Source organism: Dendrobates tinctorius, unplaced genomic scaffold (assembly GCF_039654945.1).
Source record: "Dendrobates tinctorius isolate UK_male_01 unplaced genomic scaffold, ASM3965494v1 ptg000150l, whole genome shotgun sequence".
In the NCBI taxonomy this organism is placed as follows: Eukaryota; Metazoa; Chordata; class Amphibia; order Anura; family Dendrobatidae; genus Dendrobates; species Dendrobates tinctorius.
Genome location: NW_027361817.1, coordinates 11,152,564 through 11,164,604, shown reverse-complemented (window position 1 = coordinate 11,164,604; position 12,041 = coordinate 11,152,564). Strand labels below are relative to the sequence as shown.

At 39.9% G+C, this 12,041-nt stretch overlaps 1 protein-coding gene across 1 annotated transcript in view; it reads left to right on the top strand.

The window, feature by feature from the left end:
* DNAH7 (dynein axonemal heavy chain 7) overlaps nucleotides 1-12,041 on the top strand; it is a 529,416-nt gene that overhangs the window by 204,163 nt on the left and 313,212 nt on the right. The window contains exons 19-22 of the mRNA XM_073546702.1: nucleotides 200-393; nucleotides 4,162-4,360; nucleotides 6,384-6,524; nucleotides 6,631-6,843. Coding sequence (XP_073402803.1) covers nucleotides 200-393; nucleotides 4,162-4,360; nucleotides 6,384-6,524; nucleotides 6,631-6,843 — 747 coding nt within the window. The remainder of the gene's footprint in view (nucleotides 1-199; nucleotides 394-4,161; nucleotides 4,361-6,383; nucleotides 6,525-6,630; nucleotides 6,844-12,041) is intronic.

Sequence of the window (12,041 nt, the reverse complement as noted above, 5' to 3'; positions counted from 1 at the left end):
AAAAAACCCTAAAATTGGGCATGTCAGAAAGAGGTTAATAATGTAATTTCTTTTTTATTTAAAAATTTGAATAATTTCACTCAGAAATTGTGAGCTGTTATAATGTGATCATTCTTCATGTGGGATAAACTTTTAATCTGTAAATTAATCCAAATATCTGGAAAATGTAAAGCAATGTATATGTGATTCTCTTTTCCAGGACAAGCACGTCCTTTCTGTGGTTATGATTGAGAAAATGCTTGAAAGATTCAAAAAGTCAAATGAGTTTTTGGAACTTATTTTAAAAGGGCTTAATGATTACCTAGAAAAGAAACGACTATTTTTCCCTCGATTTTTCTTTTTGTCTAATGATGAGCTCCTTGAAATTTTGTCAGAAACCAAGGATCCAACCAGGTAAGTTTTAATGATCCCATCCTATGATCTGCTTCATTTTCCATGGTATTGTTATTGTCTGATACCGAAATTCACTATGTACAGATGTAAGGATATGTGCACATGTTGCGGATTCGTCTGCAGATTTTTCCGCGCGGAATCTGCAGAATCTGCAGGTCAAAATACCCTTGTTTTTACTGCGGATTACCTGCGGATTTCCTGCAGATTTATTGCGGATTTTGTGCGGATTGGCCTGCATTTTTACACCTGCGGATTCCTATAATGGAATAGGTGTAAAAACGCTGCGGAATCCGCACAAAGAATTAAGATGCTGCGGAAAATAAACCGCTGCATTTCCGCACTGATTTTTCCACAGCATGTGCACAGCGGTTTTTGTTTTCCGTAGGATAGCGTGGTACTGTACATCCCCTGGAAAACTGCTGCGGATCCGCAGACGAATCCGCAACGTGCGCACATACCCTTACAAAACTTATCTTCCCTATTAATGCACCACATTGATAAATTGTCACAGAAAGTTAGCTCACATAAGAGAATTAAGATAACTTAACATATTCAGGATTGAGAGTCCTCAGTAGTTGATACCTTTTAATGGCTAACTGAAAAGATGGTAACAAATTGCAAGCTTTCGAGACTCCTCAGGTCTCTTCATCAGGCTAGACTAATACAAAATCTGAAGTCACATATTTATGCACAATACAGCCTAGAAAAAATGCAATAGATAAGACAAGTGACGTGAAGCAGAACTATCAATATGGGAGAGGGAGAAACAAATATAAACATTGGACCAGTTCATAGATAAGGAGTCCAGATGTTTTATGGTCCTCTGATTGGGGTCTAGTTCTGTGTTGTGATGCCCCCACGAGGTTTTAAAAGGAAATTCCTTAGTTGATGTAAAAAGACATAAATCCATGCGACACATTCATTCCAGCACTGACTGGAATGAATGAATGTGTCGCATGGATTTATGTCTTTTTACATCAACTAAGGAATTTCCTTTTAAAACCTTGCAGGGCAACACAGAACTAGACCCCAATCAGAGGACCATAAAACATCCGGACTCCTTATCTATGAACTGGTCCAATGTTTATATTTGTTTCTCCCTCTCCCATATTGATAGTTCTGCTTCACGTCACTTGTCTTATCTATTGCATTTTTTCTAGGCTGTATTGTGCATAAATATGTGACTTCAGATTTTGTATTAGTCAAGCCTGATGAAGAGACCTGAGTAGTCTCGAAAGCTTGCAATTTGTTACCATCTTTTCAGTTAGCCATTAAAAGGTATCAACCACTGAGGACTCTCAATCCTGAATATTTTTCTATCTACTGGCTAACACGGTACAAAGATATACATCTTTCCGATAACTTACCATGTAACTAAACATACAATTTTTTTCAGAATTGTGAGTCCTTTGGCTTCATTTCCATAGAAAAATCACATCTAAGTGGCCTCCAAACCCTGATTTTCCCCAGTGTAATTGCCTGCCTCCTCTTGTATTGATTCAGGATCCGTACTACATATGTACTTGGAGTATGGATTCTGGCTTGTGGTGGGGGCTGCACTTTAGGAATGGGTTTGCTTCTCAGCCTAGAGGTGGTATCAACTTTGGAGTCACTAAGCCAAAGTTCCCGCTCTGACTCCAGTTATGAATCCAACTCTCACCATCATGTTACTAATCAGGCTATGTAGACAGAACATAAAACAATCAAAATACAATTTCTGACAAAATATATTTTTTTCTAGGTTTCTGTACGTAAATATGCAATTCACTGCAAGTCAACTCCTTTAAAGGGAACCTGTCACCAGGTTTGGCTGATATGAGATGCGGCCACCACCTTTCAGCCTTGATATACAGCATTCTATAATGCTGTATATCTGCCCCCATCCTGACCTGTAAGACAAGAAAAAGAGCTTTTATTATACTTACCTGGGGGGTGGTCTTGTCTGAGGGGTGTTGATGTTCTTGATCTAGCACCTCCCACTTTCTTACGATCGCCGCCCTTCTTCTTGCTTTGAGTGGATGACGCGCCCCTATGACATCCACACAGTCTCCCTGGCATCATGCTCCTGCTCACTTAGCTGCCCTTTTGAGGGCAGAGTAAAGTGCTGCAGTGCGCAAGTTTCGGGAAAGGTCAAAGAACCCCAGAGTACGTGCATTGCAGTACTTTACTTTTTTTCAGTGCAGAGAAGTACTTTTGTGCAGGAGCTCGATACCAGGAATACTCTGTGGATTATGTAGGGAATATTTCAACAGGTTTTTGTCACTTAATCTGAGAGCAACACGAAGTAAGGGCAGAAAGCCTGATTCCAGTGATGTATCACTTATTGAACTGCTTAGTTTAGTTTGGATGAAATCACTGTTTTATCAGTAGAAGGTTATAACTAGAGGACTAAACCTGCCTCCAGGTAGTCAAGCATGTTTATGAGGTCTGCGTAACCGATGCCGAGGAGTTTTTACGTCCCTTCTGGAAATGCAGGAATAACGGACCTTTCTAGACTTCTGGCAATGCAATAGCGCTACCCACCCTCTAATGAGAATGAGATGACTCTGCTCATCTTGCACTTGTACAGTGAGCTGTGCACTGTGAATGAAACAGAAATGTTTGACGCTAGTCACTACTTATTAACAAGCTGTAAGGCTGGGTAGTCAACAGGTCCGAGGTCAAAAGCCAAAAGGGTACTTCATAGACAGAGGGGTGAGACAAAGGTGTAGTCAGGTAACTGTCCAAAGTCAGAATTCCAAAAATATATGGCATCACAAAGAAAGGGCAAGGCAAACTGATGGTCAAGGCAAATCCAAGACTACAAGACTAGGAGCACAGCACAGTACTCACACACACCTTATGTGCAAAGCTACAGTTGTCAGCAATCTAAGGCAGAGAGCTAGCTAAATAGCCAGGTAAGTACTCTGAACAGGAGACACATGGATGAAGACCCAGCACACCCTGGTCCTGATTGGCCTTCTAAACTATCACTGACAGCTCAGTATGCCCCAGCATTCGATTGGATGGCTGAGCTGTCAATCACCATACTGACAGCTTAGCACGCCCCTTTCCTAGATTGGATAGCAGGACTTTCCATCACCATACCCACAGCTCAGCATGCCCCTGTCCTAGATTGGGTGGCAGAACTGTCCATCACCATACCCACAGCTCAGCATGCCCCTGTCCTAGATTGGGTGGCAGAACTGTCCATCACCATACTGACAACTCAGGATGCCTCTGATCTAGATTGGACGGCAAAACTGTATATCACCATAATGACAACTCAGCATGCCCCATCCTAGATTGGATGGCAAACCTGTCCAGCACCATACTGACAGCTCAGCACACCCCTATCCTAGATTAGACGGCAGAACTGTCATTCACTTCGTTCAGACACACTGATAATAGGAATTATGACAAAATGTCAATTTATTGTTAATGGTCTAATGGTCAGTGTCTAGATTGAATATTTCATGATTTCTCTTTATATGGCTAGACACAAAACACCACCAAAATTCTGCCTGCATGCACTAATAGCAGGAACCTAGCTATGACACTGCCAACCCTTCCATTTGATCTGGAGTTTGACCGGATGTGAGCAATGATATTAGTTAGTTACAAAGAGCATTAATTGGCTAGGCTACAAAACGTTTGTAATGAATGTCATTATCAAAGTGCTATCAAACATCCAGCTATTTGGGTGTAACCAATAATTAATAAGTAAGTAATTTGTAAGTTCTTATTTTGGACTATTATACATATTTGTGTGTATTTGCATTATTCCAGAGTACAACCCCATCTAAAGAAATGCTTTGAAGGAATAGCAAAAGTCGAATTTACGGACATTTTAGATATCACACACATGAACAGTAGTGAAGGGGAGGTGGTGCAACTAGTCAACACAATTTCCACATCAAAAGCCAGAGGCCAAGTTGAAAAGTGGCTTGTGGAGCTCGAGTCTGCAATGATTCAGTCTGTTCATAAGGTATGAGTTATTTATAATAAAAGTCCAGCTCATTCTCAATAAATCGCCATAAAGTCTGGAGCAGGGAAAGCGTCTGTACCAGGATGCGATGAATATTCAGTGGGAGAAAGGAAAATCCAGCTTCGCAGACTGTAGTATGTTTTAATTTGTGCAAAATAACAAACCGGTAAAAATGTAAAAAAAATATTAAAAAGCATAATTACAGACACAGTTCAAATCCATAGAACAGAGATATCTCATAGATCTACGCGTTTGATGTGGGAACCACGCTTAACCATTTCCTTTCTTCGGCTGAATCTGTTAGTTACATCTGGCCTCCCATGATCATGCATGTAATAACACGTGCACCATTTGAAGCACCACTGACCCTTGTCGTTTTAAGGCATTTTAAGTCCTCAGGTACATCATGAATCCCAATATTCACAGAACTTCATTCCTTTCTAGTTTTGTTGCACTTTCTTTGCTCTAGAAGTTTTGCAGCACATTCTGTATCTTTTCCCGTGATGTACCGGTACATCACTGTCCTCAATCTTCCGCACATCATTCCCCCACGCTTATTGACAGAGCATTCAACGTAGATTTCCACTTTACACGCCATCTTGTAGCCCAGAGCTGCATTCACAATTGTGCAGGCTTCGCAGATTCATTTTCCTAGGATCCCCAGTTTTTTCACTGTCTGCACAGGACTTGTTCAGGTAATTTGCTTTCTAGTATGTGTATTTTTAGTATGTTTTCTAGTATGTGTAATCTCACCTTTTTAGTAATCTGATATAGACAAAGATGACTGTCTTGCCTCAATCCAGGAGCTGAATTATTAGTGCTTGTTCAGACGCTGCAATTTTGGTGCGTTTTTCTTTGTGGGTTTTTGAAGTTTAGAAACGCTGCACTTTACAGTACCAGGAAAGTAAATGAGATTTCTGCTGCTCAGTGCTTCCTTATTGATTTGAACCTTCAAAGTGTTTTTTCCAAATCTGCAGCATGTCAACTTTTGACAGCAATTTTTCCAGTGTTTTTCACCCATTCACTTGGGTACAAAACGCATAATAAATTGCATGTAAAAAAACGTCAAAATGCATATATTTTACACATACTGTTTTTCCTGCCATTTCTCCGTTTTTTTGTTGCAGAAAAATCTGCAAATACTCAACATGTGCACATAGCCTTTTGCTGGATTTACACCAGCCATCAGCAGCCATTAAACGGGTACCGATTGGCTGCATACAAACTGGCAACCAGTCATTTAATGGCCTGTTTAGAGACGCCAACCGCACTGCCATGCGCACAACGATCGGTAATACGATTGTTCTGTGTGGATAGAGTACCATTGATATCAGCAGCACATACTTTGTTTATACAGGGCAATGTGCTGCCAAGAATTATGATTTTTAAGCATGCTTAAATATCATTTCACAGTAAAAAAAGGAGAAAAAGGATCCATTGGCGTAATCATTCCGTGACTAAGGGCTACGGCCAGAAACGCGTCAGTGGGAAAATTCGCTTTTAATCATGTGAAATAAAGACCTGATCCCTTGTACCAGAAATTAGCCAATGGTTCCTTTTTAATCCTTTTTTTCTGTGAATCATCCAGTGATCAATGGACTTGTATCCTAGCTATATAAATGAGGAGCAACCTTCTATATATTACACGGTGAGGCTTATTTCTACTTTTATGTAATTTTCCTATTGGTTAAAAATAATTTCCCCTGGTGACAAGCTGGTGTCGTGTGATTGGCAGCATGTTTGCACTAGACGATAATTGGGAAACGAGTTCTCCTATAAATGCTCGTTTCTGATTATCGGCCTATGTAGTTGCCCCCTTTAGAATTCTGTTTATTGGTTAGTTCTGTCTTTAAAATTGTGAACATAGGATTAATATTCAGAGTGTGGAGGATCAGTACAAGATAAGCAATGGAGTGTGTTACAAAAAGAGGCAAAAGTAGGTTCCCTATGCGATTTAGGGCAGCAAATCTTAAACCATGAGTATTGCCAGTGATGACATTGAATGAATACATCTTTTTTTCAGGTGATTGGTGAAGCTATCGAAGCCTATCCTAAAGCAACACGTATTGACTGGGTAAGGGAATGGCCAGGGCAGACTGTATTGTGTGTATCGCAGTGTTTCTGGACAAATGACGTTCAGCTGTCTATCAGGCAAGGCCAGAAGGTATGTTCAGCAGAGATGGTTCACCACTGCCACACGGCATCATGTGCCATAGATAAATCTGGATGTTGTCATTTATGTTATTATGGCTTTATCTCAATGATTTTAGGCTCTTGAAGATTACCTGGAACAAAATAATAAACAAATTGACGATATTGTGGCCCTGGTGCGTGGAACATTATCAAAGCAGAACCGGGTGACTCTCGGGGCACTTGTGGTCCTGGATGTCCATGCAAGGGATGTTCTTTCAGCACTAGTTAGAAAGCAAGTTAGTGATGAGAATGACTTTGAATGGTTAAGCCAACTGCGATACTACTGGGAGGTAAGACGGAGATTGTCATCTGCCTTCTTTATTATAATTCCAGTTAAATAATAATTGTGATGCTTGCAGTGTGTAATGATCCTTTTACAATCACAAAATGCTGAATATCAAGTACTGGAAAAAGCGAGCGCTTGATCACTGGAATGATTATATTCCAGAACTGAAAATACGGTTTTACTTTAGATTACAGAGGAAACCAATTAAAAAAATAATTAAGCTAAATTACCTTTAAATGGCACTTTGTTTCTCTTGTCACAATTCTTTATTATGTGCAGATATCGTTTGATATTTATTTGTAAAGTCATTTTGCTTGACTGCAAAGCTCATCTGCAATCACTTCTTAATTTGAGCGCAGTGTTTAAATATAGATGATGAAAGATTCCAAAAATCATGTGCAGAAAACAGATTTTCTGTTATGTACGCAGCCCAACGTTCAGTCATTAATGGAGACACACTTCATTTAAAATCATAGCTTCTTCTTTTTCACAACTTCTATCGAGCATTGTTTTTTGTAAGTGAATATGTTTATTTTTGCTACAAAGAAAAGCAATATATGAAGGGGATCGTATGCCCATTTAGAAAAGCAATTTAACCCCTACAATGTGGTTCAAATTTAAGTGGCACTTTACTCACCTTCCCCAGGTCCAGCCCAAAGTCTCCCAGTGACTGTTATTGCGTCACATTAACAGCGCTGCAGCCAATAACTGAGCTCATTGGATCTGAGCTTTCTGTTTGGCTGCAGCACTGTTGATGTGACATAAGTGCTGCAGATGATACTAGATACCAGGAACAGTGGAGAAGACTCGGGTCTGTAAATATATCAAATTTTGTTTAAAAAAAAAAAAAAAAACTGTAAGCAAGGTAATATGGGTTTTCCAAAATCAGAAAACCACTTTTTAAGTTGTAAAGTTGTAAATTAAAGCATAGACCAAGTTACTACGAAGCTGTCTGGTATTGTTTTATTAAATTGGCTCTAGCTTTTACATTTTGCTTCCCACTTTAGTTTAACACAACTGGGATAACTCTGTTGCAGCATGTTCTGTAGTTGAAAAAAAAATAAAATAAAAATGTAAATATTACAATAAAATTAATATATTATAACTACATGGCCATTCCATAGGAAACTGATATAGTGGTCAGGATTTCAGAAAGACATATCAGTTTGTTAATAAGGGTTATATTAACCCCTTTACCCCCAAGGGTGGTTTGCACGTTAACTCCCGGGCCAATTTTTACAATTCTGACCACTGTCCCTTTATGAGGTAATAGCTCTGGAACGCTTCCATGGATCCCGGTGATTCTGACATTGTTTTCTTGTGACATATTGTACTTCATGTTAGTGGTAAAATTTCATTCATATAACTTGCGTTTATTTGTGAAAAAAATGGAAATTTGGCAAAAATTTTGAAAATTTCGCAATTTTCCAACTTTGAATTTTTATGCTCTTAAATCACAGAGATACGGCACTCAAAAAACATAATAAGTAACATTTCCCACATGTTTACTTTACATCAGCACAATTTGGGAACCAACATTTTTTTTTGTTAGGAAGTTATAAGGGTTAAAAGTTGACCAGCGATTTCTCATTTTTACAACACCATTTTATTTTTATGGACCACATCACATTTGAAGTCACTTTGAGGGGTCTATATGATAGAAAATACCCAAAAGTGACACCATTCTAAAAACTGCACCCCTTAAGGTGCTTAAAACCACATTCAAGAAGTTTATTAACCCTTCAGGTGCTTCACAGGAAATTTTTGAATGTTTTAAAAAAAATGAACATTTAACTTTTTTTCACAAAAAAAATTACTTCAGGTTCAATTTTTTAATTTTTTTATTTTACCAAGGGTATCAGGAGAAATTGGACTGGAAAAGTTATTGTGCAATTTGTCCTGAGTACACTGATACCTGATATATGGGGGGAATCACTGTTTGGTCGCATGGCAGAGCTCGGAAGGGAAGGAGCGCCGTTTGACTTTTTCACTGCAAAATTGGCTGGAATTCAGATTGGAGGCCATGCCACATTTGGAGAGCCCTTGATGTGCCTAAACAGTGGAAACCCCCCAAAAGTGACCCCATTTTGGAAACTAGACCCCCCAAGGAACTTATCTAGATATGTGTTGAGCTCTTTGAACCCCCAAGGGCTTCACAGAAGTTTATAACGTACAGCCGTACAATTAAAAAAATCATATTTTTTTCCACAAAAATGATCTTTTCACCCCCAATTTTTATTTTCCCAAGAGTAACAGGACCCTAAAAGTTATTGTGCAATTTGTCCTTAGTACGCTGATACCCCATATATGGGGGTAAACCACTATTTGGGCACATGGCAGAGCTCGGAAGGGAAGCAGCGCCATTTAACTTTTTTGGCTGGAATTGAGGTTGGACGCCATATCGCGTTTGGAAAGCCCCTGATGTGCCTAAACAGTGGAAACCCCCCAATTCTAAGGCCAACCCTAGCCCTAATGGGAAAATGGAAATAAATAATTTTTTTTTATTTTATTATTTTTCCCTAACTAAGGGGGTGATAACGGGGGGTTTGATTTACTATATATGGTGGGTTTTTATTTTTGGCAGCTGTCATACGCTAAAAGACTCTTTTTATTGTAAAAATAGTTTATGCATCTCCACATTTTGAGAGCTATAATTTTTCCATATTTTGACCCACTGAGTCATGTGGGGTCTTATTTTTTGCGGGACGAGTTGACATTTTTATTGGTACCATTTTTGGGCACGTGACATTTTTTGATCGCTTTTTATTCCGATTTTTGGGACGCAGAATGAACAAAAAACAGCATTTCATGAATTTCTTTTGGGGGGTGCGTTTACACCGTTCCGCGTGCGGTAAAATTGATAAAGCGGTTTTATGCTTCGGGTCAGTACGGTTACAGCGATACCTTATTTATGTCTTTTTTTATGTTTTGGCAGTTTTATGCAATGAAAACTATTTTATATAAAAAATAATTAATTTTGCATCGCTTTATTCTGCGATCTATAACTTTTTTATTTTTTCGCTGATGATGCTGTGTCGTGGCTCGTTTTTTGCGGGACAAGATGACGTTTTCAGTGGTACCATGGATATTTATATGCGTCTTTTTGATCGCGCGTCATTGCACTTTTTGTTCGACGGTATGATAAATCATTATTTTTTGCTTTGTTTTTTATTTTTATTTTTTAAGGGGTTCGCTAAAGGGGTTAACTAATGGGACAGTTTTATAGGGTGGGTCATAAAGGACGCGGCGATACCAAATATGTGTACTTTTATTTTTTTTTTTCAAAAAATGAATTTATTAGGGAATATTTTTTTTTTAAATTTATTTAGCGATTTTTTTAAAATTATTTTTGCACTTTTTTTTTAAACTTTATTATAATGTCCCATGGGGGACATCACTGTCCTGTGACAGATCGCTGATCTGTCACATCACAGATCGCTGTGACAGATCAGCGATCTGTCACAGGCACTGCTGCAGGCTTCCTCATGCCTGCGCTCTGCGGGCAGTGAGGAAGCCGGCTCCCTGCAGGCCCCCGAAGGTCCCTGTCGCCATATTGGATCCGGGGACCTGCAGGGAAGGCGACCACTGCAGCGGCGCTGCACATTGCGCTGCACATTGCGCTGCTGTGGGGGTCGCAGGGAAGCACGGAGGGAGCACCCTCCCTGCCGATGCTTCCTTTAACCCCCGGTACACCGCGATCATGTTTGATCGCGGTGTGCCAGGGCTCCCCTGACACATTGTGCCGGGTAGTGCAAAAACTTGGCACTCAAAAGAAAAATTGATTTGACAGTTCCTTTATTGTAAAAGGCATCCAGTTAAATATACTTCTTTTACTTCTTTAAACGTTTTCGGTCATACAATTGACCTTCATCAGAAACAGAATTTTTTCACAGTTGGTTTTAACTGAGAGGAACTGGGTATATTCATTAATAATGTGGAGAAACAGACGTCTGGGGAGCAGCAGCTACTGAGGATGAAAGGACCAGACCCACGGGTTTGACACCTTGGGTTATACAGGGACCGGTAGATCCAATAATTGGTGTGGGTGTCCAGAAATTTGTACTGTAATATATTCAGGAAACTATCCTGTATTGTTTGTGACAGGCATGAATGTCCACAACTGGGTGCTGTGATTATCCAAATGGTCTGTCCTGCCCAGGGAGGCAAGTGTGACACAGGGAGAGTGAACGCGCTGTTCAGGAGAAGCACTGAGGGTGCAGAGGAATAGCGCTTGGTCTGTGGCTGGACGCATGTGCTGCTGGTATGAGAGCCACAGACCAAGCGCTATTCCTCTGCACCCTCAGTGCTCCTGAACAGCGCGTTCACTCTCCCTGTGACACACTTGCCTCCCTGTATATTACAGTACAAATTTCTGGACACCCACACCAATTATTAGATCTACCGGTCCCTGTATAACCCAAGGTGTCAAACCCGTGGGTCTGGTGATTTCCTACATGAATGGTGTCCTTTCATCCTCAGTAGCTGCTGCTCCCCAGACGTCTGTTTCTCCACATTATTAATGAATATACCCAGTTCCTCTCAGTTAAAACCAACTGTGAAAAAATTCTGTTTCTGATGAAGGTCAATTGTATGACCGAAAACGTTCAAAGAAGTAAAAGAAGTATACTTAACTGGATGCCTTTTACAATAAAGGAACTGTCAAATCAATTTTTCTTTTGAGTGCCAAGTTTTTGTACTACATTGTTAGTTGGCTGGATACCCGACTTGTGCACCTCCCTCCATCCACACTGAGTGCCGTGTTTTTTCTATTTTGCAACATTGTGCCGGGTGTCAGCTGTGATAATCAGCTGACACCCGGCCGCGATCAGCTGCGCTCCCCCCGTGAGCGCAGCTGATCCCATTAGACGTACTATTCCGTCCTTGGGACTTAGTTCCCAGGTCACATGAACGGAATAGTACGTCTAATGTAGGAAAGGGGATAAATGCTTCATATTTCCGCTATAGACCGATAAGACACAATTTCCTTGACTTGATCTTTGAGCATCCTGTAAGTGTAATAGGAAGTCAAGTTTTGTTAGTAGCTCTTAGATTGTCTTGCATATGAAATTCTTCAATATAGAATAAGTAGCAATCAGCTGTTATCAAGGTTAGCTGCTATACCAAATCTGAGGTATTTTTTGTTTTGCATTTTCATTTTTTGCTCCACTTCTTCCCAGAGCCATAACTTTTTTTATTTTTTTG